This window comes from Sebastes fasciatus, chromosome 16 (assembly GCF_043250625.1).
Source record: "Sebastes fasciatus isolate fSebFas1 chromosome 16, fSebFas1.pri, whole genome shotgun sequence".
NCBI lineage: Eukaryota > Metazoa > Chordata > Actinopteri > Perciformes > Sebastidae > Sebastes > Sebastes fasciatus.
The window spans coordinates 1,423,593-1,450,540 of NC_133810.1; the positions used below are offsets into that span (position 1 = coordinate 1,423,593).

The 26,948-nt window shown below is 42.0% G+C and overlaps 1 protein-coding gene and 1 long non-coding RNA gene across 5 annotated transcripts in view; one reads left to right on the plus strand and one right to left on the minus strand.

The window, feature by feature from the left end:
* Positions 1-692: 692 nt before the first annotated feature.
* Positions 693-26,948, plus strand: part of LOC141753168 (rap1 GTPase-activating protein 2-like) — a 467,886-nt gene continuing 441,630 nt past the window's right edge. Inside the window, exons 1-12 of one of the 4 annotated variants that reach the window (XM_074611578.1) lie at positions 693-723; positions 18,665-18,749; positions 19,815-19,850; positions 21,979-22,026; positions 23,181-23,213; positions 24,323-24,577; positions 25,016-25,119; positions 25,518-25,596; positions 25,890-25,943; positions 26,044-26,127; positions 26,290-26,390; positions 26,484-26,613. In XM_074611578.1, the coding sequence (XP_074467679.1) occupies positions 18,744-18,749; positions 19,815-19,850; positions 21,979-22,026; positions 23,181-23,213; positions 24,323-24,577; positions 25,016-25,119; positions 25,518-25,596; positions 25,890-25,943; positions 26,044-26,127; positions 26,290-26,390; positions 26,484-26,613 (930 nt within the window). In that variant the 5' untranslated portion in view covers positions 693-723; positions 18,665-18,743. Of the gene's footprint in view, positions 724-5,528; positions 5,744-18,664; positions 18,750-19,814; positions 19,851-21,978; positions 22,027-23,180; positions 23,214-24,322; positions 24,578-25,015; positions 25,120-25,517; positions 25,597-25,889; positions 25,944-26,043; positions 26,128-26,289; positions 26,391-26,483; positions 26,614-26,948 lie in introns of those variants that run through there. The other 3 variants (XM_074611575.1, XM_074611579.1, XM_074611576.1) reach the window with 3 other exon arrangements.
* On the minus strand, positions 24,527-26,942 carry LOC141753170 (uncharacterized). The gene is made up of 2 exons (XR_012590403.1): positions 26,458-26,942; positions 24,527-26,381 (listed from the first exon to the last, which is right to left on the minus strand). It is a non-coding gene; the product is annotated as an uncharacterized LOC141753170 (long non-coding RNA).

Genomic DNA, 26,948 nt, shown 5'->3' on the forward strand with positions numbered 1-26,948 from the left:
TGTGCGTGTGTGTGTGTGTGTGTGTGTGTGTGTGTGGAGGTAAATGTGTGATTTACTGCTGCTGCACTCTAATAAATAGAGTTTTTATTACTGTGAACCTCTGAGATCACACCTCACACACACTAACACACACACCTCACACACACTAACACACACACCTCACACACACTAACACACACACCTCACACACACTAACACACACACTAACACACTAACACACACTAACACACGCTAACACACTAACACACACATTAACACACACACACTACCACACACTAACACACACACCTCACACACACTCCAACACACACACTAACACACTAACACACACTAACACACACACCTCACACACACACTAACACACTACCACCCCCCCCCTCGGTCACTAAGGTTAATAGAGTATTCAGATGTAAATCTCCTCCTCGCCTCAGTAATGTCTTAATGTTCCTCCTGTTATCAGAGTGCAGTATGATGTTAACAGCATGTCTCTCTGTCTCTCTCTCTCTCTCTCTCTCTCTCTCTCTTCTCTCTCTCTCTCTCTCTCTGTCTCTCTCTCTCTCTCTCTCTGTCTCTCTCTCTGTCTCTCTCTCTCTCTCTGTCTCTCTCTCTGTCTCTCTCTCTCTCTCTCTCTGTCTCTCTCTCTGTCTCTCTCTCTCTCTCTGTCTCTCTCTGTCTGTCTCTCTGCAGGATTGATAAGTCTACCGTCAGCGCTCTGAGAGCTCGGTGAGTAACAACACTGAATGATGAACAACCACATGACGGATGAGTTTTTGCTGTTTCGCTGCAATAAAAAGAACAAAACATACATTTATATATATTAATTATTATTACTGTATATCAGACCCTCAACACGTCCTCCAGAGCAGGCCCTCATGGCCACGCCCCCTTTTGGAGACTCAAGAGACTCAAAACGACCACTAAGAGACTCAAACGACCACTAAGAGACTCAAAACGACCACTAAGAGACTCAAAACGACCACTAAGAGACTCAAAATGACCACTAAGAGACTCAAAACGACCACTAAGAGACTCAAAATGACCACTAAGAGACTCAAAACGACCACTAAGAGACTCAAAACGACCACTAAGAGACTCAAAAGACACTAGAGACCACTAAGACCGCAGACTCAAAACGACCACTAAGAGACTCATATTTGAAGTTTAACGATAAATTGATTAACTGATCAACAACAAAAGTTAACCAGCAACAATTTTGATAATCGATTGAGTCTAAAAGTTGTATTTTTTTGATTATTTGCTGTTTTTCTGAGTCCTCTTTAATAGTAAACTGAATATTTTCAGGTCAGTCGGACAAACACGTTATTTAAACATTTCATGACTGATTAATGATGAAATTAGTGAGCAGATTAATTGATTAAATACTCGTTAGTTGCAGCCCTGCTGACAGTGAAGATGCATCAGTGGTGACTGTTTGTTGTTCGTTGAGACGTGGAGACGTGGAGCGTTTGATCTGAGGACAGAAACACAAAGATTTGATTCAGTTTACATGAAAGAAAGGCGACGTCTCAGCGATGAAGAACAAACTGCTGTTGACTTCTATATTTCTGTCTCAAACTCTCCGTCAGAAGAAGATCAGACGGCAGCGTCTAGTGTTCAGATGCATGATGGGAAGCAGTCTGGATGCACGATACAAACCTCTCATAGCAGATACAGTCGTGCACAAACACCAGTCTGTCTGATAGTCTGTCTGATGGGGCTTTTATGGTCGATTGTTGTTGTTTTTTTGTGATAAAATATTAATTGTTCAGTACTGGAGGTTAGATATGTATATTAAAAACATATATCTGGAGGTTAGATATGTATATTAAAAACATATATCTGCCGATAAAGGGATCTTATTCGCCACTCCAGTCTTCAAAATATCTTCTCCTCCCTTCCTGGATGGTACATAGTCAAAACAACCCCCCAAAAATAATAAATAATAAATAATAAATTACATTAAATTACATTAAATTACATTAAATTACATTAAATTACATTAAATTAAATTAAATTAAAAACTGGAAAAGTGAAATATATTTATATATTCCAGTACATAAAAAAATAAAAGTATTTACGGTTGGTTGTTATTGAGAGTTATGGTGAGAAATCCCGTCTGTTTATGTCATTCATATAATTGATAATTGTCACATAAACCAGTGATATTTGTGTTCTTTCTTCATCTGATTTTTCAGATTTTTGCTGATTATGAAGTTTAAAGTAGTTAGAACGAATATATAATATAGCAAGTGCTTTACGCCTGTGAACCAGGATTAAAACTTCTTCAAAATAAAATCAGATAATTCAAAAATAATATAAAAAAATAAAAATGGAATAAAATATCCAACAATAATATATCATAATAAAAACAAAATAATAAAAAAGATAAGACATTTCAGAGATAAATTCTTATTCACATATATTACGTTCAAATATCTGCCAGACAAAAGGCTCCTATTTTTGTCCCTCCAGTCTTTAAAATATCTCCAAAGCATTAAATTAAATTAAATTAAATTAAATTAAATTAGATTAAAATAAATTAAATTAAATTAAAGTAAAGTAAAGTAAATTAAAGTAAATTAAATTTAAAGAAATCACAAAATGGAAAAGTGAAATATATTTATATTTACCGGTACATAAAGTAAAAAAAAAAATCTTCAATACATAAATAAATCAAATAATATAGAAAAATAAAGAAGAAGAAAAACATGTCATGATTTAAAAAGTGATTTCAAATACATCCATAGATTCAGATATATCATGACACACACACACACACACACACACACACACACACACACACACACACACGTCTATAAATATATTTATATAGCGAGTACACACATGTGACTGACATGCCTGCAGGAAGGTGACCCGTCAATCTGACAGAATATTCTGCTTTTTCCTTCCAGCAGTTTTTCTTCTGATTCACACTTTATCATCTGTCCATCAGAACTCCACTAATCTCCTGTGAAGATCCAAACCAACCCTGTGTGTTAGTCCGCCACTTAATACCGTCTGACTTCCTGTCTGTGGTCCATTGGTTCCTACTGAAGACATTAAAAACAAACATAATATATAGTTCCATCTCCTAAAGCAGCTGCTGCTCACTGTACTGTAGTTGTTATCAAACCAACAGGAGGATATAGGGCTTTTCTGTTGGGGACTATTTTTAGCGGCGGATTAATCCACATGTGGTGCTCTAGTGAGTATTAGTGGCGGCATTTTCTTACAAATGTTCAGCAACACGTGTCAATTTCTGCTTGTTACATACATACAGTCTTTTCAAAATAAATTTCCGTCTTCACAGGAAACTACGTAGTTATGTTTTGGAAAAGATCGCGGAAATGACGTCACTTAAGTATGGAACTTATGTGACACTATCTTGGTCTTTGGTCGTCACCATCTTGGTCTTTGGTCGTCACCATCTTGGTCTTTGGTCGTCACCATCTTGGTCTTTGGCCGTCACCATCTTGGTCTTTGGTCGTCACCATTTTGGTCTTTGGTTGTCTCCATCTTGGTCTTTGGTTGTCACCATCTTGGTCTTTGGCCGTCTCCATCTTGGTCTTTGGTTGTCACCATCTTGGTCTTTGGCTGTCACCATCTTGGTCTTTGGCCGTCACCATCTTGGTCTTTGGCCGTCATCATCTTGGTCTTTGGTTGTCACCATCTTGGTCTTTGGCTGTCTCCATCTTGGTCTTTGGTCGTCACCATCTTGGTCTTTGGCCGTCACCATCTTGGTCTTTGGTCGTCACCATCTTGGTCTTTGGTTGTCTCCATCTTGGTCTTTGGTTGTCACCATCTTGGTCTTTGGCCGTCTCCATCTTGGTCTTTGGTTGTCACCATCTTGGTCTTTGGCTGTCACCATCTTGGTCTTTGGCCGTCACCATCTTGGTCTTTGGCCGTCATCATCTTGGTCTTTGGTTGTCACCATCTTGGTCTTTGGTCGTCACCATCTTGGTCTTTGGTTGTCTCCATCTTGGTCTTTGGCCGTCACCATCTTGGTCTTTGGCTGTCTCCATCTTGGTCTTTGACCGTCACCATCTTGGTCTTTGGCCGTCTCCATCTTGGTCTTTGACCGTCACCATCTTGGTCTTTGGTCGTCACCATCTTGGTCTTTGGTCGTCACCATCTTGGTTTTTGACTGCAACCATCTTGGTCTTTGGTTGTCACCATCTTGGTCTTTGGCCGTCACCATCTTGGTCTTTGGCCGTCACCATCTTGGTTTTTGACTGCAACCATCTTGGTCTTTGGCCGTCACCATCTTGGTTTTTGACCGTCACCATCTTGGTCTTTGGTCATCACCATCTTGGTCTTTGGTCGTCACCATCTTGGTCTTTGGCTGTCTCCATCTTGGTCTTTGACCGTCACCATCTTGGTCTTTGGCCGTCTCCATCTTGGTCTTTGACCGTCACCATCTTGGTCTTTGGTTGTCTCCATCTTGGTCTTTGGTCGTCTCCATCTTGGTCTTTGGCCGTCACCATCTTGGTCTTTGGCCGTCTCCATCTTGGTCTTTGACCGTCACCATCTTGGTCTTTGGCCGTCTCCATCTTGGTCTTTGACCGTCACCATCTTGGTCTTTGGTTGTCTCCATCTTGGTCTTTGACCGTCACCATCTTGGTCTTTGGTCGTCACCATCTTGGTCTTTGGTCGTCACCATCTTGGTCTTTGGTCGTCACCATCTTGGTTTTTGACTGCAACCATCTTGGTCTTTGGTTGTCACCATCTTGGTCTTTGGCCGTCACCATCTTGGTTTTTGACCGTCACCATCTTGGTTTTTGACCGTCACCATCTTGGTCTTTGGTCGTCACCATCTTGGTCTTTGCAACCAGAAGTGACATGGAGAGCGTGGAGCTAAGTACAACCAAACACTGAATACACAGACATTTTTAGGCGACAAAAATTTTTATAATTAACTTTGATGAAGTGAAAACATACTGTGAAAGGGTTAAAGTTCTAAGACTAAAAAACGGACAACTCCCAGACCGGACAAAGCCGTGGTAGCGACCTGTCAATCACAAGGTAGCCCCGCCCTAAAGCTTCCTCTGCTTTATGGTCTATCTGACTCTAAATGGGACCATCATTTACTAAATGAACATCATGCTGTATTGAAGAAGACTTGAAACTAGCGATTGAGACCATAAACTCATGTTTACAATGTTTACTGAAGCTCATTTTCTCATAGACTTCTATAGAACCAGAAGAGGCGCCCCCTGCTGGCTGGTAGAGAGAATGCAGGTTTAAGGTACTTCTGCATTTTGGCTTCACTTTTCAGAACTTGACCCTTCACATTGTCGCTTTATAACAACATCCCTGACGACGTCCTCGTTACTCATGATGGACAAGAGAGACAAGTGGACTATGTGACTGACGCTATCATTATCTGTAGGCGGAGGACAGTCTGCTAGTTTATATTTGTTCCGTCTGTTGGTAGAAGCTTCTCTCTCTGCTCTGGTTTTCCTTTTTTGTCATCTTTCTCTCTCCTCTCAGTATTCCTGTTTTCCTCTCTCTCTCTCTCTCTCTCTCTCTCTCTCTCTCTCTCTCTCTCTCTCTCTCTGAGGCGCTATAATCCTGATGGTCGCTGACGTTATGAAAGAGAGAGGGACATGAAGAGAGAGAGAGAGAGAGAGAGAGAGAGAGAGAGAGAGGAGAGAGAGGAGAGAGAGAGAGGAGAGCTGGTGTATTAGATTTGAGAGAGATGCTCAGTAACCGACGGCAACGCAACAATGCCTCACGACCACTGGTGAGTCTGGCATTTCCCCTCATCCTCCATCTGTGTCCATCTGTGTGTCCGTGTGTTGTTTTATTGCAGTGAAGTAGTTTTGAATGCGTTAATGATGTAATCGTCAGGTTGTGTATCTAACTAATGTTTATGTGTGAACGCTGATGTGTCGGTGTGAACTCTGACGGTACTTTTACCCTGAAAACGTGAAGAACGATGTGACTCGCTGTGAATGAAACATCTGCACAGCAACATCAGCAACATCTGGAAGGTCAATTAGGAGGAAAATTCAAGACTCTCATTTACTTGTTTTAATTAATGAAGGACGAAAGAAACCGAAACACATTTTAACTTAGATAGATAGATTGCAATTTTTTTTTTTTACAATTTTGAAATAGATGTTTTAATGTCAGAATGGATATATCTGCTTCATTTGAGTCTTGGTGGAGGTAGAAGGAAGGTTGTTGTAGTCTGAGTAACGTGGCGTCATATCCGTTCCGTATCCGTCAACCAAAACAAACCTCAGAGAGTCTAAACCGTTGGAGGGTCAGCGTGGATACGACCTGCACCCTCCCATGTTAAATCCAGCGTGGTAAACACTACACATCCAGTAAAGGATGGAAACACTTTGAGTTTCACACATTGACAGGAAAAGCAGAGCTAGACAGAGCAGAGCTAAAGCTGCATGCTAACTCCGTCACGGACATGAAGCGTTATCGTATCTGAAAAATGTCTGAAAAAAAAGTTGAAAGACGTCGGGGAAATAGTCCGAAAAATTCCCCAAAAAGTTTGAAAATGTCCAAAAAAAGTTTAAAAAAATAAAATAAAAAAAAAAGTCAGAAAAATGTTACAAAAAAGATGTCCAAAAAAAAGTCTGAATAATATCGGACAAATGACCAAAAAAAGTTTTTAAAAAAATGTACGAAAAATGTCCAAAGAGAAGTAAACACTACACATCCAGTAAAGGAGCTTTGAGCTTGAGCTAGACATCACGGCTAAAGCTGCATGCTAACTCCGTCATGGACAGGAAACGTTATCGTATGGCAGTAACGTTATGGTATGGTGGTAACGTTATGGTATGGTGGTAACGTTATGGTATGGTGGTAACGTTATGGTATGGTGGTAACGTTATGGTATGGCAGTAACGTTATGGTATGGTGGTAACGTTATGGTATGGTGGTAACGTTATGGTATGGCAGTAACGTTATGGTATGGTGGTAACGTTATGGTATGGTGGTAACGTTATGGTATGGCAGTAACGTTATGGTATGGTGGTAACGTTATGGTATGGTGGTAACGTTATGGTATGGAGGTAACGTTATGGTATGGCAGTAACGTTATGGTATGGTGGTAACGTTATGGAATGGTGGTAACGTTATGGTATGGAGGTAACGTTATGGTATGGTGGTAACGTTATGGTATGGCGGTAACGTTATGGTATGGCGGTAACGTTATGGTATGGTGGTAACGTTATGGTATGGAGGTAACGTTATGGTATGGCGGTAACGTTATGGTATGGCGGTAACGTTATGGTATGGTGGTAACGTTATGGTATGGTGGTAACGTTATGGTATGGTGGTAACGTGGCGGTGGAGCCGGCCGTTGCTCTCGTCTCTGTGGTCAAATGGGCCGACGCTGTAGAGCACCCAGATACTGACATGTCTGTTCTCTGCATTGAAACGGCCCCGATGGAGCTGACCATGGATGGATAAAGAGAACGGAGCTGACGGGAGAGCTAGAGACCACCTTGGAGAAGTTAGAGGAAGTAGACACGTGGGACTACGTCTGCTTTTCAAAATAAGGTGTTAACAAAGGGAACTGTAGATACTAAATACATCTATGGAAATCAGACTGATGGATTATATTCACCAGAAGTATAAAACATTATAAATTAAAAAGAAAATACCACTAATCTGTGATGTTTGGGTTGCTGGATAATAAATAATTGCTGACAATGATCCTGATATATTTGACTTCAGGACATCTCTGACTACATACATGCTGGAAATCAAACATTTTTATTGGATTCATTTAGAGATTTTCCAAAGTAAAAGTCCCTAGAAGTGTATGATTCAACTTTTCCCTTCATGGTCTAGCGGTAAAGAAGTTAATAAAAATCACAATACATAGCAAATCTGCACCCGAGTATCGTGATAGTATTGAATTGGGAGATCGTCTACTACCCAGTCCTACTAGGTAGATAGATAGGTAGGTAGATAGATAGATAGATAGATAGATAGATAGATCTCCTGTTAAAATCCTTTAAAAAATGATACATTTCTGCACAAACTCTCTGATAAAAGCTCCACACATTAGTCAGATCACATTTCCCCGAACTGCATTAAGCCTGGTGTGTGTGTGTGTGTGTGTGTGTGTGTATAGTGTACATTGTGTGTATTGTGTGTGTGCAGCTAAAGGGCAGACGGTCCGTCTGTCTAGAAACAGAAGCCAGCAGCGTCTCTTCTCTCTCCTGCTGCTGCTGCTGCTGTTGTTTATGATCTTGTTGTTGTCGCTTTGTCTTTTTTTACGCCGTAGTTGACGGCAGCCTGTGACTCATTTACCCACCCAACGGATATAATTAGCCTCTCCCCCCCCCAAAAAAAATAAACACAAATAAATAAATAATAAATGAATGTGTGGCTGCAGCTGGAGGAGAAACAAGGATTCCTAAAAAGTCATGAAACACAGATTTATTCATGTTTTATGTAGAGCAGCAGAAGCCTGGAGGAGGAGCGTGTGTGGTGGAATGTGACGTAGTACATTTACTCAAGTACTTCGGTACAAACTTAAGGTACTTGTACTTAGTGTTTTCTTTTCATGCCACTTTCTACTTCACTTTATTATCTGACAGCTTTAGTTTGGGCTGTCAAAGATAACGTGATAATGTGATAATGATCATTTTAACGCCACTAATCTCTTTAACGCATTAACACAACTTGTGATTTTGAGGTTGTAGCGGCTCAGTTTTAAAGCTAGAGTGAAGATACTGGTATCATATGAAACTATAAAACCTGATGAATCCATCGGTACCCACCATGTCATACTAGCTTGTCATGAAGGAGGTTAAATAACGCTCCAAACTTATGCGAAATTTTGGAGAGGAAAAACTGGCATGGCCATTTTCAAAGGGGTCCCTTGACCTCTGCCCTCCAGATCAGTGATTGTGTGAGGGTATTTGTCCGAAAAAATGTCTGAAAAAAGTCCCCAAAATATCTGCAACAATAAAAGCCCTAGATATATAATATTTGCAGACCAGTATTTCACATTTTCGTGTTATTTATTCGTCACGCAATGAAAAACCGATGTTCTTTTTTTTGCGTAACGATGTAGATTTTTCTGAGCTTTCACATCGTGAATAAAGGCTTCAACCAATCACGTTGTTCTGAACGGGTTGAGTCGCGTCTATATTCATGAAACAACACGGAGGCTCCGTCGTCCGAACCAAAACGGCAAACTTTATTACTCCTTTCAAAGGCGGTGAAGACCAGACCCACTCCTTCTGTTCTTACCTTTCACAATAAAAGCCCTAGACATGTAATATTTGCAGACCAGTGTTTCACATTTTCGGGTTATTTATTCGTCACACCCCCCGGCGTATGAAGACCTTTAGTCTGGTTGTTTTCATCACATCTCGGTGTTCAGTCTTGACTTTGGGAATAACAGATTTCAACTCAAGGGCCTCTTACTTCTTCTCTTCGAGAGCCTTTGACCGAAGAGTTGAGCTCTGCTGTTTCTAAGGTCAAGAGTGATCTGTCAAACTCTCAGAGAATTAAGCCTTTTGGTATTGCTGTGACACATTTAAGTGTTGTTTCGCTGCCATAAGGCTCCACTGCAGGTCTACCAGAGGCTTTGTCTCTTTGGATATGTGGTCGCTCAGCTGTCATAGAGGAACACAGTCCCTCGGACAATTGAAATTCCTCCAAAACTCTGATAGTTGTTGGCTTTTCTTCTGTCTGCATGGTCAGCTGTTGTTGTATAAAAGCTCCACGGATGTGTCCCTGCTCTGAGGCAGAGGACCCGGACTGAGACAATGATTTTGTTGGTGATTTTTGTGGACAGAGTCCCGAGGTGCAGCCGGGGGGGTGGAGGGCGTCCGGTGACGTGGTTCTGGTGGCTCCGTCAGACTGTGACCTCCACCGGACCCTGGGACAGTTCAATGTTCGGAGGTGGGGAGTTTTCAAACATAGCGCTTGTTGGATCTGAAACCCCTCTCACCGTTCTGACGTCGGAGCTGGTGTAGCCGTGGTGATATTTCTGAAACCAACAACTCATCAATCACGTCTACTAGCGATGCACCGATACCACTTTATTTCAGACTGAGTACAAGTACTTCCATTTGGGTACTCGCCAATACCGAGTACCGATACGAGTACTTCTCTGTGCCTAAAGACCCTCGTTAACAGCCAGCTGGAGGGTGTGGGCGACACACGGCAGGCTGGGGAGTTCCGCATACGAGGCGGTGCGCCGCCACCGGCTCTAGGTCGGCTTGGAAAGGCTCGGGGCGAAGGTGCTTCCCAGGGCCGTGGACAAAGCGTCACAAAGCGACTGTCCTCAGTGCGCCCCAACCGCAACGTGCCCCCAGCGCGGAAACTACATTTTACAAGATTACGATTTGAACACATCATGATAACGTTAGAATTTACCTTCGCCCAATACTCATTTTTACTGGATAGAGCCTGAACGCATTGTAATGTAAATCGATGAGGATCGAAGGTAACTTCAGGTTTTAGTCACTAGGGGCTGTCACCACTATCGGTCGATAGGTGAAGTTATGGACTTTTGTTGACTGAAGATGGATATAAGCTGTATTCAGGCCCACTTTGGGGAGTTTTTCCTTTTCCGAATCGAGGGTGTCGCATACTGTACAGGTTGTAAAGCCCCTTGAGGCAAATTTGTGATATTGAGCTATATAAATAAACAACATATCCTCATACAACGGTTTATATGATATCTTATGAAAAAGTTATTCCTCATTTTTCATGCGCTTTCCTACGAATGTCCAGTGTCCATTTCTACTCGTTATATGCATACAGTCTTTTCAAAATAAACTTCCGTCTTCACAGGAAACAACTTGGTTAGGTTTAGGCAACAAAACTGCTTAGTTAGGTTTAGGAAAACATCCCGGTTTGGGTTAAAGTAACTCCGGAAGTGACAAATAAATTAACGTTGACTTCTGGTTTCACACGACGGGACATGAACAGCGGTCTCCTGGTGGAAGTCTGGTGAATTTAGACCAACCCATCTTTAAAGAAAAGTCTTTAAAAACAGTTCTCTCTAAACCTGCATGCTTTTATATAATCCTTTTATATAATATAATTATATAATGAGATTATTATAATTCACTGTTTTCAGTGTTTAAGCTGCTCGGCTTTGCAAATACTAGAAGACAAGACGGATTGTTATCCAACCTCAGTTTGAGCAGCAGGTTTTCAGTCCCAACAGCCAAACCAAAACTGTGAGTTTCAGCTCTGTGCAGCACGTTTAAAGTCTCAGCAAGCTGCTTTTATATTTAAAGGGACAAACCATGAACCCCCCCACCGTTATTATCCTCGATGAGCAGGTTTTAGCTGATAAAGTGAACAGTCAGCAGAAGGTTTGGTGTCCTGCTGGAGTCACTTCGTGGTGGAGGAACTGAACTTGGGGGTTAAATTGAAATGTTAATGAACATCTTTGATGTTCCCTCAGAGCCCAGCAGGTTCTCCTAGTTGGGAATAAAATGCACAAATACATTTTTCATGACTTTACATGCTGGAAGAGCACCAGGAACTCTTCCAACCGACTACAGATGAAACTGTAGAAACATCCTACCGTATCTCTTTGTTCATTTATAGGCTGTAAATGGTTTGTAACTCACTACGATGTACTCATATCCAGCTTATCAATACTTGATTACTTGAATACTTAAGTCAAGGTTCACGTACTAGCTTTTAAAAAACCAAGAGAGCTACAGATATTACTGATATTTAGTAGAGCTGGGCTAAAAATAATATCGCAATATTTTTAGGCAATATCGCGATACACGATATATATCGCGATATTTTCAAATATCCTCTAAGCACTTCATAAATGCTCGATTTAACCCTTTGATGCATACCATCACACCAATATGATGATTCTTGTAGTCCCTGCAGCACACTGTATGTCTGCATTAAAACCTTCTTGTTTATATTCATTAGTGGTTTCTGTTGGAACTATTTTAATGTTGCATGTAAAAAGAGAGAAATCACAAGTTAAATTTAACAAAACAGTATTCACTTTAACCAAATAGTTATCTGGCAATACATGCTTTATACATTTTGATAAATACATAACACACATACCGTTTTAAATGGCGTGTAATAAGTGTAAATTATCTTATTTGGTTCTGTTAGCTGGACGTTCAGATGGGTAGATGTGGAGACGTTGGTCACCTCTGTGAGCTGGTTGGCCAACTTTTCTCTCACTGACATGTAAAACTCCAGTAGAGCTTTCTCCGCAAAGAAATTGCGACCAGGCAGTTCATATTTTGGATCAAGTGTCTTAAAGGGACTGTTTGTAACTTTCAGAAATGTCTTGTTAACAGCTTCACCTGTGTCCGTTAAGTCAACTAAAGTCAGCGTCCTGTTGCTGGCGCTTGTGCTCGCTCTACATAGACATGAAGGAGCATCTCTCAACACAGTGAGGAGACACACGTCAGCTAAAAGCACAATATCACTCTATATTTCAGCTGCTTGGCAGTAATGTTAGCTGACCAGACCAAGGTCTCTCCATGAATCAATGCTGATCCTAGTGTTGGCTTTTCCCGCCTCAGCCTCCCGACCGCGGCCGGAGGGAACGGGGGAGACGATAACGTTTCTCTCTGCGGAGCCCCGTCACTTCACAAGACACGGGAAACCTCTGTTGGTCTGGAGGAGCTGCAGCAGTTATTTCTGCACAAACGTCCACTGAACATTCACTAGATATTCTCAGAGCTAAACTAACTCTTCTGCAGTGTGGAGTGAGCAGCATGCACGTGAGAGGTGGAGAGAGAGAGAGAGAAGGAGCGCGGTGTGTGAGTGAAGGCAGGCAGAGGAGCAGAGGCTCCGGACAAACGCAAGCGAGCATGTGTCCCGACCCGGCACATTTATACGCTTAAAAAGTTACAAACAGTCCCTTTAATGAGTCTTTTCGGGCTTTTCAACCACGCTAACCGGCGTTGTGATGTAGTTGTTTACAGCGGCCGTGATTTCTTTGCATTTTGCACTTTTCTTGTCGTATGGGATTGCTTAGGAAAGCGAGGAAGCCAGAGTCATTCTGGTTCTGGGCTGGTTCTGGTTGCTTTGGTCGTGTTCTCGCTACCGTACTCACTTTGCCGCTTCAGTTCTCCCGCTTTCTCCGGGCTCCTTCTCTCTCCGCTGCTTCCCTCCATAAACACAAACACGCCGGCGGAGTCTGTGACGTGTGATGTGTGTGTCTGAGAGGAAGCCGGAGGCAGAGAAGGGAATGCCAAAGCATACCTTAAAGTGATACCAGTAGAGCGAGCATAAGCACGAGCAACAGGACGCTGACTTTCGTTGACTTAACGGCCACCAGGTGTCGCTGTTAACAAGACATTCCTGATTCTTACAAACAGTCCCTTTAAAGAATAAATGAAAAGGAGAACCTCCACAGTGACGATCTGCTGAGTGTTTGATGGTTGTCAGTACGGCTGTCTCCTCTGATCGGTGGTTTTGGTTTCAGTCCACTAACGTTTCTTTTGTCCATTTGTTATTTTTTGCTTTTTATGTTATTTTTTTCAAACTGAACTTGTTGTTTTGCGATGAAAGACTCCGGAGGCGTGTTGCTGCATTGTGAAAAAGACCCGCAGGAGTATTTGACATCAGTGTATCATGTTAATATGTGTGTGTGTGTGTGTGTGTGTGTGTGTGTGTGTGTGTGTGTGTGTGTGTGTGTGTGTGATGATGATGTGATCGGCTGTGACACACAGCTGTCCGCGGAGATAACGAACCAGCTGAGAGTCGAGTTAAAAGTGAAACTGGTTTTATTTTAAAACTGAAGCTCAGGAGGTTTATATAACACACACACACAAATATATAGTTTAATATTTAAACTCAGACTATAAATTCTAAAAGTGACAAAATTTCTGAGTGGACTTCTGTACGGTCACGTTACATCACAGTAGAGGCAGGTCTGACACACACACAAACACACACACACACACACATACACACACACACACACACACAGAGCTCGGTACAGACTGACCTTTTCTCTCTCAGCAGGTTTCGTGTCTCTCTTGTTGTCGTCTCTTATTGACCTTTTTCCTCGGTCCTGGACTCTAAACGCTCCCTCAGGACTCAGACTCAGGTCCGATGTGTTTCTGCTAGATTTAATGTCTTCAGGTCGATGCTGAAGAAGACAAGATGATTCATTAATAGTCCTAATTAGGGGCGGGGAAAAAATCGATTCAGCTATGTATTGTGATTTTTTTGTTGTTGTTGTTGTAGTCTGAGTAACGTGACGTCATATCCGTTCCGTATCCGTCAACCAAAACAAACCTCAGAGAGTGTAAAACGTTGGAGGGTCGTCGTGGATACGACCTGCACCCTCCCATGTTAAATCCAGCGTGGTAAACACTACACATCCAGTAAAGGATGGAAACACTTTGGGTTTCACACATTGGCAGGAAAAGCAGAGCTACACAGAGCAGAGCTAAAGCTGCATGCTAACGTCTAAAAAAGGACAAAATATGTCCGAAAATAAGTCAGAACAAAGGCTGAAAAAAATCAGGAAAAAAAGCCGGAATATGTCTGAAAATAATTTAAAGAAGGGGTCCGAAAATATTCCAAAGTATGTCTGAAATATGGCTCAAAATTGTCCGAAAAAAAGTCGAAAAAGGTCTGAAAAAAAAAAAAAAAGGCTGAAATATGTCCGAAAAAAGGCAGAAAAATGCCAAAGTATTTACGAAATATGGCCCAAAAAATGTCCCAAAAAGGCCAAAGTATGTCAGAAAAGAGTCCGAAATATGTCAGAAAAAAGGCTGATATATGTCTAAATAAAAGTTTGAAAAATGTCTGAAATATTTCCGAAAAGAAAGGCTGAAATATGTCCGCAAAAATCCAGAAAAAATGGAAACGTTATCGTATGGCGGACCACGTCACTCTCGTCTTCGTGGTCAAATGGGCCGACGCTACAACTGTAGAGCACCCAGATACTGACATTATGTTCTCTGCATTGAAACGGCCCCGATGGAGCTGACCATGGATGGATAAAGAGAACGGAGCTGACGGGAGAGCTAGAGACCACCTTGGAGAAGTTAGAGGAAGTAGATATGTGGGATTACGTCCGCTTTTCAAAATAAAGTGTTAACAAAGGGAACTGTATATTCAAAATACATCTATGGAAATAAGAAGTATAAAACATTACATGTCCCTTATTAATTAAAAAGAAAACACCACTAATCTGAGAGGGAAACGTCTTTATTCTTTATATTTCTGGGTTGCTGGATAATAAATAATTGCTGACAATGATCCTGATATATTTGACTTCAGGACATCTCTGACTGCACACATGCTGAAAATCAAACATTTTTACTGGATTCATTTAGAGATTTTCCAAAGTAAAAGTCTCTAGAAGTGTGTGATTCAACTTTCCCCTTCATGGTCTAGAGATAAAAAAGTAAACAACAATCACAATAAATCTGAATATCGAATCGCAATACTAAAAAATCACGATCCAATGTTGGTAATAGAGAACATTGTTATTGTTCTCCATCCTTCTCTCTCATCATCCCTCTACTTCTCTTGCTCCTCATCCTCACTCTTCCTCCTGTAGAGTCCGTTATGAATCCTAATTAATTTCACCAAACTGACATTTACACTGAAAAAGAACTGGAACAGCCAGAGGGTCAGTGTGTGTGTGTGTGTGTGTGTGTGTGTGTGTGTGTGTGTGTGTGTGTGTGTGTGTGTAGGTGTGTGTGTGTGTGTGTGATGTTGCATACAAACCTGTGAAGGAAAACAAGAGAAAGAGTGGAGCTCAGGAGGTGGTGGAGACCAAAACCGGAGCTAAAAGAGAGAGAATATTGGACACAAACACAAAGCCTCCTGATGAACCATCGTGTTGATGTGTAACTGCTGGATGTGGACGTTATTCAGTGTGTTCAACGGACTCCAAGTGGATTAAATCCCCAAAAATGTCCTGTTGATGTTTGTTCGAGTCACCAAACATCCCTTGACCTTGTTGTCAAGGTCAAATGTGTGTTGTCAACATCATGTTCCAGTCAACAGATCTATTTCAGAGTCTTTAATGGTCATTTAAAAATTTTAGTCAACAAAATTCCAGTTGAGTCATGGTACGAGTCATCAGTGTTCCAGTCCAAAATGTGAAATATCGAGTCGTTAATGTTCAAAGTATGATGATGTCAATATTCAAGTATGACTCATCAATGTTCAGGTCAATGTCAAATCATGAGTCACCAATATTCAAGTCCGAGCCACTGATATTCCAGTACGAGTCAGCGGTTTCTTGTCATTAGTGTTCCAGTCCAAAGTGTGAAATCTCGACTTGTTAATGTTCAGGGTCTAGATCAAAGTATAACTCGTCAATATTTAAGCATTAGTCATCAATATTCACGTCCAAGTCACCGATACTCCAGTACGAGTCAGCGGTTTCTAAATTTTACTATGATTAAATCGTTAGACTCACTGTTGGTCAGGTCAACAAAATTCAAATCAAGTCATTAATATTCAAGTCTAAATCAAAGTATGATTATATGTATAGTGTATATACTGTATATGTATATATATTCAATCACGAGTCAGCAGTATTCTGGTTCAGGTGAAATCCTGAGTCATCAATATTTAAGTCTGAGTTAAAAAGTTAAAACCATAAATCCACTGAAGGTCTGACGGCAGGCCGACGGCGCGGCGTGATTGGCTCCGGCTTCTTCTCCTCCACCAAAAGTTTAATCCAGTTATTCTTTTTTGGACACCTGGCGTAACCATGGCAACCGCCTCCACTTCGCCTGAGGGCAGGAAAGTAATGAATGGTCTTCTGGCTGGATGGTGCAGCTGATTACTGTGTGTTACTGTGTGTTACTGTGTGTGTGTGTGTGTGTGTGTGTGTGTGTGTGTGTGTGCGTGCGTGCGTGCGTGCGTGCGTGCGTGCGTGCGTGCGTGCGTGCGTGCGTGCCGTCTCCTGACAGATTGAAGCTCTCAGACTCATCGCCTTTCTGTGACAAATATAATGGTGATGTGTAGCGCTGAGGACACACAGGACAGGAAGTGTATTTTATTTTGTATTTCATTATCTTGTGTGATAAAGGTCACCTGAGGCTGCTGAATATATAAATATCTGTTTTTGTTATACTACTATGGTTGCTTCCTGGAACATCAATACTTTTAACTACTTTACTACATTTAGCTGATTACATACTTCAGTAAGGGTTTTAATGCAGGACTTTTTCTTGACATTGTGTTCTCAGGATTGTTCATCATTTCACTCAATTAGAGTCACTGAAAAGGAAAAACACTATCTGAGCTAGTGAGCTTTCTAACCGTCAGTTAAACTCATTTCCCACTGGACTAAAAACCCACTAATATCTGTCTTTTGTCTTCAGTGTGAAAGGTTACATCAGCATTCATTCCAAATGACTCTGCAGGAGTGACGGGTGTTTATCGGCTCCAGCTCCGATCGCCAGTGATGGAAACATGACACCCGGGTGGACACGCTGATTTTCGATGTGAAGTGCATTGAAGTGAATATACAGTATAATAAATAAAATCAACAGGGATTTGGACAATTATTATAATACATTAATGTACAAAACATACAATTGATATGCTCTCCTCAGAGCCACCAGACTCCAGTCAGACAACAGTCATTTTACCTCGCTGATCATTGAAATGCACTTCATTCAAACTCAACAGAGACAAAATAAAACAGACAAACCAACAAACAAACCAACAAACAAACCAACCAACAAACACAAACAAACCAACAAACAAACCAACAAACCGACAAACAAACCAACAAACCAACCAACATTCCGACAAACAAACAGACCAACAAACCAACAAACCAACAAACCAACAAACAAACAAACCAACAAACAAACCAACAAACAAACCAACCAACAAACATAAACAAACCAACAAACTGACAAACAAACCAACAAACAAACCGACAAACAAACCAACAAACCAACCAACATTCCGACAAACAAACAGACCAACAAACCAACAAACCAACAAACCAACAAACAAACAAACCAACAAACAAACCAACAAACCGACAAACAAACAGACCAACAAACCGACAAACAAACAAACCAACAAACCAACCAACATACCGACAAACAAACAGACCAACAAACCAACAAACCAACAAACCAACAAACAAACCAACAAACCGACAAACAAACAGACCAACAAACCAACAAACCGACAAACAAACAAACCAACAAACCAACCAACATACCGACAAACAAACAGACCAACAAACCAACAAACCAACAAACCAACAAACCGACAAACAAACAGACCAACAAACCAACGAACAAACAAACAAATAAATAAACCAACAAACAAACCACCCAACCAACAAACAAACAAACCATCCAACAAACCAACAAACAAACAAACAAATAAACAAACCAACAAACAAACCAACCAACCAACCAACAAACCAACAGACCAACAAACCAACAAACAAACAAACCATCAAACCAACAAACCAACGCCGGTGAAAACATAACCTAGGTAAAAAGAAGCAACCACCGTGTTTACTAACCCCGATCTATCTGGCGCGGTCGTGACATCGAATGTGACACACCAGAAAAAAGCAGCAATGCTACTCGTCTATTGGAGATGGGAAACGAGTCTATCACCTATTTTTAGCTGTTTTGTCCGTGTTTAAATGAACCTGCATATGATGAGGTGTGCTTTGACTAATTGTTGATTTGTTGTTGTTGTTTTCTATTTCCAGTAAACAGGAGCTCCTGACCATCTCCAATGTTCCTGTCGGAGACTGCCCCCCCTCTCCCCCCCGCACCGCACCCCCCACCATGAAGGTAACACACAAACACACAGTTTGGTCTATCTGGACTTATGAGGACCCGTATTACCAGCTGTGCATGGGGGGACTTTATTAGAGAACATTTAACTTGAAACATGATTATATTAGAGACCTTTCTTTCTAATAGAAGTCTTCATGTTTTCTGCTCCTGTTTTACAGTAATTTGCTTCCTCCATGTTTGTCTTGATAAATTCAGCATAATGTTCATTTCCATCAGTACAACAGAGTCATGTTACACCCACCTCTCTGCTCAAAACACCCTGTTCAACATCAACACTGTTCTCATTCACTGATTATTTACACTTGGTTCTACTTTGACTTTTGTTTTTTTAAATTACTGTTAAGAAACCATCAACGATACTCAACCCCTTCAGATTAAAAGTCTTCCTGCAGCTCAAAGGTCAAGCTTACGCCGTCATTTATGTCCACTAAAAGTGCTCAGTTTTGCCATGACAGGCTCTGATTGTTATTATAAGAGTCTGACATTATGGAAAGAGTCTGAAATCTGGAGAGGTGACGCGTTGCCTGGAAGACAACGGTGGAATAGTGGAATACATCTATGGTGGACACGCAAGTGTTTGTTGTGTTGGAGTACACAAAGCGTAGCTCAGTGTCATGGCTGAATATTTAGATGATTTCCACAATGTGGATGAGGTCTTTGAAGTCGATTATTTGAGCCAGAGTATTCGGATATTCAGATTTCACAACGAGACTTCTCCTTGAGCGGGACTTGGACACGATAACAAACAGACCGGATCAAGAGAAAGGTAAGAAAATGTTTTATTTCTCTGTAGAGTTCTTTCCATGATGTTGTCAGACACGTATAATAATAACAATCTGAGTCCGTCAGTGGCAAAAACAAGAACTATAAGTGAACGTAACGTTACATTGACGCTGCTCACTGCCCTCACAGCTGCCTTCTCCCTCAATACTGGACCAACTTCAGATATTGTTGTACCCATTATTCACTTGGACACAAAAACATGGAAAAGATTGTTGAAAATTACCAAAGTTAACAAACTGAGCGTTAACCCACGTCTTTCTCTCCGTTTGTCTCCAGACGGCTCATTTCTTTGACATGATGGACAAGATGGAGGTAAGACTTGAATCTGTGTTACATAAACTCCTCACAGTTTGCTGAAGTGTGTGTCCTCCCCGCTGTGAAAGCTGTAATAATCAGTGGGTGCGTGTGAATAAACAAAGGAACTAATAGATTAGTTTTCCTCGCCACGCAGGCAACAAAAATGAATACATCTGAAGACGGGTTTTTTCCTGCTAAATTTAAAAGATTGAATTTATTCAATATTCATTTTTGCTTCAAGCTGAATTTAATGTAGTTTAGATGGTTGGAGGTGAAACAGTGACAGCGATACTAAAGTATTCATGGGGTTCATATAAGACCTGAACGTCACTCAGCATTTCTTCCCCTCAGTAGTTTTGGGGTATTCTTGTAATCACACAGCTTTCCAAACCGGGGTTGTGTTTTTGACGGTATAGATGTTTGCTTCTAAATCATTTTGACACTTTTTGAATGTCTTAATTTTGGATGGATTATAAAAAAAATTTATATTCTAATTAACAGTAAAGCCGCATCTGAGTAGGCTGGCACCCGATTTGTTATCAGTCATTATAAGCCTCATAGATGTGGATCAGTAGGGGCCTGCTACACCTACTATGTTCAAAAGTGAAAGCAAACACATTCTAACATGTAAAACTGAATGAAACGTGACATTTTTAACACAAAAAAAGACAGCTCCTTTAGGTTTAGGCAACAAAAACAGGTAAAGGGACTGTTTGTAAGAATCCTAAATGTCTTGTTAACAGCTTCACCTGTGTCCGTTAAGTCAACTAAAGTCAGCGTCCTGTTGCTGGCGCTTGTGCTCGCTCTACATAGACATGAAGGAGCATCGCTCAACACAGTGAGGAGACACACGTCAGCTAAAAGCACAATATCACTCTATATTTCAGCTGCTTGGCAGTAATGTTAGCTGACCAGACCAAGGTCTCTCCATGAATCAATGCTGATCCTAGTGTTGGCTTTTCCCGCCTCAGCCTCCCGACCGCGGCCGGAGGGAACGGGGGAGACGATAACGTTTCTCTCTGCGGAGCCCCGTCACTTCACAAGACACGGGAAACCTCTGTTGGTCTGGAGGAGCTGCAGCAGTTATTTCTGCACAAACGTCCACTGAACATTCACTAGATATTCTCAGAGCTAAACTAACTCTTCTGCAGTGTGGAGTGAGCAGCATGCACGTGAGAGGTGGAGAGAGAGAGAGAGAAGGAGCGCGGTGTGTGAGTGAAGGCAGGCAGAGGAGCAGAGGAGCAGAGACTCCGGTCCTGGAGACCAAAGCTACGGTCTCCTCCGCGTCCTCCGACCGCGGCCAACACTGTTTAACAGCTTCACTAGATACAACCAAGAGGTTTTGGTGCTTCACTGGAGTTTGTGTTGGAGTCTGAGTCTGAACAGCGGAGACACACGCGAGACCATGAGACACACGAGAGACCATGAGACACACGAGAGACCATGAGACACACGAGAGACCATGAGACACACGAGAGACCAGGAGACACACGAGAGACCATGAGACACACGAGAGACCATGAGACACACGAGAGACCATGGGACACACGAGAGACCAGGAGACACACGAGAGACCAGGAGACACACGAGAGACCAGGAGACACCGACCAGCAATGATTTATATGTGGAAGAAGTTACAAACAGTCCCTTTAAGTTTAGGGAAAACATGTGTAGCAGGCCCCTTTTGACCCACATCTATACATCTAGGAGGCTTATAATGACTGATAACAGTCTAATTAGAATCTAATTAGATAGAAGCGATAGGAAATCAGCACACTGCATCTTTTGTAAGCATTAAAGGATAAGTCTGGTGGTATTTTATATTTGACTTCACAGTGAATGTCTCTACTAACAAGTATCCTGATATCTCTTCTTCCTCTGAGCCATAAAGCGCCATTAAAAACACATTATTTAGACTCAATCCAACATTCCCCGTCCTGCTGCCACTAATACTCACTAGAGCACCACATGTGGATCAATCCGCCGCTGAAAATAGTCCCCAACAAGTGCACCATCTCCTCCTGTCTGAGTGACGTTAGAAACTACATATCTGAGAGGTGTTTTTAATATTAAGATTCTTCGGTAGGAGCCGACGAGCTCAAACAGTTTTAATAGTGTCTTTCTCTTCCTGACGCCGGTGCAGCAGGTGCCAGAAGCTGCCGAGATGAAGACAATCCCTCCGAGACAGAAGGCACGTCGTCTGTCCATCTGTCTGTCCTCATATCCATCCGCTCACGCTTTCTATTGTTTTATCTCATTCATTCGTTCAAACAGAACTCAGCGTCTCCGTCTTTTCTTGAGTGTGTAGAGATTTGACAACTTCTAAATGGTTTAGGAAAAGATCGACTTGGTTAGGTTTAGGAAACAAACTACTTAGTTAAGATTATGAAAAGATGTTGGTTTGGTAAAAAATACCTTCAGGAGTGTCATAACTTAACTACGGAAGTTACATGACAAATAAATCAACGTTGACTTCTTTTACGTGGATTAAATACAAATTGATTTCGTCCTGACCATCATGAAAAAAAATTTAAATTCTTGTCTATGCACACGAGTCGATACCTTTCTTGGCTATTTCACAAACTGCTGTGCGACTGGGCCGTGTTTTTTTTTTTCTTGTGAGTATTTTAAAACAATAATTTTGTGTCTTTGGACTTCTTGAAATTAAATCTTGGTTTAAGCGACTTCATCCATTGTCTGCCTCTTATCCGGGGCCGGGTCTCGGTGGCAGCAGGCTAACCGGGGTAGTCCAGACGTCCCTCTCATCAGCAGCGTGGTTCAGCTCCTTCTGGGGGATCCCGAGGCGTTCACAAACCAGCTGAGACCCCTGCTTTGGTTTAGAAATCCTCCCTTAGTATGATCTAGATACCGTGTATTCTGCGTGCACTGGACCGGGACGGTTTGGCATGAACACACGAACCACTACAGCCCTGATAAAAACACCCAGCGTCTACCACGGCCCGGCCACCAGACGCTGACTGGCGAGCTCCTCACCCTGGTCTGGCTCCAGGAGGAGGAACGCTGGTCTTTGTGTTTACGGTATCAGGGATCACCACCCGATCCACCACAGGAAGGTGGTGACTCTCAGACGGGTGGACTATAAACAGTTAATATATGTTTGTGTGTGTTCAGGTTACAAACACAAACATGTTTATGTCTCGTATACAACACGGTCGTCCCTCCGGGGACAAATAAGTGATGATTGATCGTGTTTATTCAAACAACATCTGAACCATCTGTCATGTTCAACATCATCACTCATGCAGTTTATTCACCTGGATGTGTGTGTGTGTGTGTTCGTATATATTTAGTCATGTGTGTAACGACTCTGTGTTCCTCCTTCAGGACGACTACATCCCGTATCCGAGGATCGAGGAGGTGAGACGAACATCTGTTTCATAAACATCTTAACACTCTCAGGCTTCTGCATCTAAAACTCATGAACTGAACGTGATGAGTTTCATAGTAATAAAGGAGAGAAACCAGATCAGTGAGGAATGAAGGGGAGGCTGAGGTCACTATTAAAGAGACGCTGTTACCTTTAAGGAAACTAAAGCCTCTCGCTTCTTATTTACTTCAACTTGTATAACAGAAAGTAAAAAACAGTGAATGACGCGACGCAAATACGCAAAATTCACATATTCTGCGGGACGCTGTGTGGTGAAAGCCTCTCAGCGTTGAGATCCTCCTCCTCTCTTCACTGATGTTCCTGACGTTGTTGAATCAGAAATGGAGTGATAAATAAACCCTGAATGTGTCTGTGGTCACTCAGAGCTACGATAGTCCATCACATCTGTACAGAGAGCAGAAACCACAGACTGTCTCTGGTAGAAACAACGTCTCTAAATGACTTTACGTTGAGTGTTGATGGAGCAGCTGCATCGCCTGGCAGAGATCCATCCAGACTCCATTCAGAAAACAAGCATTTTAAAAGTTGTTTGCTTGTCGTCATGGTAACAGACCTGATGAAGCATGAATTCAGACTTTTTACAAATCGGCATCATTATGTAGTTAATTCAGCATCATTCTGATCTGTTTATTGATATTAAATTGGGCCCCAACATATCGACAAAATGTATTAATTGCAAATTAGAGCAATAAGAATAATAAATCATGTTGAACGTGAAGAAACAAGACAAAGACAAAATGATTGACATCTCTTTTTGAAGACAAGAAGACATACATCTTTACAGATTCTTCACAAACAACAAGTTATTTCAAAAGAAAGAAGGAACTAGTAACAACAACAATCAAAAGAGATGTAAAATTATATAACTGAGATAGTAAAGGCGTCTTAAAAGGATAAAACAAGAATCCGTTTATCCTCAAACAGTTCAGTGTCCTCTCCACATGTGGATCAATCTCCAAGTCCTCATAACGGAGATATGTGGATGTCGCCTTTTTTTCTTTTTAGCAACCTGGAGAGGAGGTGCAGTGACGCCCACCACAATGCATGTTGGGTAATATTTCTGGTGTGTGTGTTGCAGGTGTTGGAGAGGGGGGCGCCGTACCCTCAGGTCATCCTGCCGGAGTTCGGAGGTTACTGGATCGAGGATCCCGAGGCTGATCCGCCTCCTTCCATCTCTCTGGAGATCAGAGGAGAGGAAGAGGAGGAAGAGGAGGAAGAGGAGGGAGGATTGGGAGGAAGAGAGGAGGAAGACACAGCCCCAGGGGATTATGGGTACCGGCTGGAGGAGATCAGCGAGGCTGCGCGGGCGTACAGGAAGCACTTCTTGGGCAGGGTGAGGTTTGGAGGAGTTTTAACCAAAGAGACGAAACTCGCCGCCATTTTGGACTGAAAACTCTTATTATATTTATAATATTTTTATTGTTCAACGCAGGTTATTCAGTAGAATATGACGATAGAATAGAAATAATGTAGTTTTACTTTTGTACGTCTCTTTGTTGGCGGACGCTTAACTGGCGTCCGGTAGTCGCTTTCAGTCCGAAATGGCGGAAGGAACGAACTATTGACTTTCACTTCTTATGAATATACGTTCTTTGTTTTAACTGAAGCATCTGTACTGTTGCTATGGTTACCTGCAGGTTAATGAATCCTGAGCTCTGGTTGGTGGAGGTGAACACATGTATGATTTAAACAGAACCCTGCCAGCCAATCAGAAAGCAGGATTCTCTGTGGACATTACATGATGAAGTTTCTTTCTGTCTCTGTCTCTCAGGAACATTTGAACTTCTCCTGCTCGGCCAGCAGTGTTGGAAACCTGCTGCTGTCTGTGAGGCACGAAGAGGAGAAGGATCAGGCGTCCCTCCATGTTCTCATCAGGTACAAACAGATGTGTTCACATCTGCCGGAGGCTCCCCAGTGGGCCAGAGTAAAGATCTGAACTGAGATCATGTAGAGGACACCTTTTTACCTGAAAGCAAATCTCCAGCTTCTTCTTTCTCAGTGGCTGTTAAGAGTTATAATACTTGTGTTTTAGATGTTCACCATAAAACCACAACACTCGTCTACTATCTAATAAAGGAAAAGTTCACAAAGAAGACTTTAAAGAAAGGATTACACTACTGAAAAAGATTGCTGCACACAGCATTGTATCCCTTCATCTAATTCACATTAAGCTGTAACCATAAAGGTAATTGTTTATTTAAGGACTTATTGTAGCTGTTCTCGGTCTGGTTCTGGACCAGGTTCAGGACTCTTGTCTCTTCTTGTCCCTTCAGGTCTCGGGTGAAGAGCGTCTACCACAGATTGTCCCTCACAGAGCTGCCTGACATCCCCAGTGTACCGGAGCTCGCCAAGGTCCACAAACACTCACAGCTGGAGAATAAAGCAGCTATAAAACATCACAACTGGATTATTTCCAAATGTTCCTGTTTTATTGGCTGATAGTTTTGCTTAGTTAAAGTCATATTTTACCCATTTTAATGCTTTCATTTTCTTGTTTCTGAGAGTTCACCTTTAGCCCTTTAAAGAGCTTTAGTCATTGAATGTGTTGAACATGTAAACATGCAGAAATATCTCTAATCTATCAAAGCTTGTGTTTGTTTACGGGTGTAAACATCTTTATAACTGTGTGTTGTTCCTCCTTAAAGCTGCTGTGTGATGAAGCAGCAGGTCTGCGTTTCAGTCCCGTCCTCTACCCGAAGGTGACAACTTCCAACACCTCCAAATGTTTCTCCTGAAGGACGTAAGAGACCACGTTGGACTGATTTGATCAAACATGTCCGTCTGTCTTTGTGTCATCAGGCGTCTCAGCTGATCGTAACCTACGACGAGCACGAGGTCAACAACACCTTCAAGTTCGGAGTCGTTTTCCAGAGATTTAGACAGGTAACGTCAGAACCTAACCTCCAGGTCTGAGAAGTGAAGTCAACGCTGAAGAGCCTTAAACTATAAAAGAAGAAGCTCGTTTTAGAGATCATGTAGCTGACGGATGTGAGCGTGTCGTGGTCACGTGTCGGGAGCCTGATGGCGTTCTCATCTGTCCACCAGGTGTCTGAGGAGGAACTGTTCAGGAACGACGAGGAGACGCCGGCGTTCACCGAGTTCCTGCAGCTGCTGGGAGACACGGTGGAGCTGCAGGACTTCAAGGGGTGAAGAGACAACAAAACAATAATAGTATAATAACAATAGTATAATATAGTATACAAAAGTCAATACCAGCCGTCCTTCCTCCCTCTGTGCAGGTTTCGGGGGGGTCTGGACGTGTCTCACGGTCAGACGGGTTCTCAGTCCGTCTACAGCGTCCACCGACAGCAGGAGATCATGTTCCACGTGTCCACCAAACTGCCCTTCACAGAGGGAGACACACAGCAGGTAGACAGCAACAGCATTAACAACAGCAGGACGGAGCATGACGGTGCATTACACTCTGTAGGACACAATATGACTCAGCATGACGGAGCATGACATGACTCTGCACAACATGACAAAAAAACGCGATGTAACAGTAATGGAGACATGACGTGGCGCTAAGTGGCATGACATGGTGTCACGTCACGTGGCATGGCGTGATTATAGCATCACTCACAGCATTATAGCACGAGAAGACCTGACGTTATGTGGCTTGGCGTTATATGATGTAAAGCGGTGTTGGCGTGGTATGACATGACGTGATTATAATATGACATATGTAGCATTTAGCAAAACAT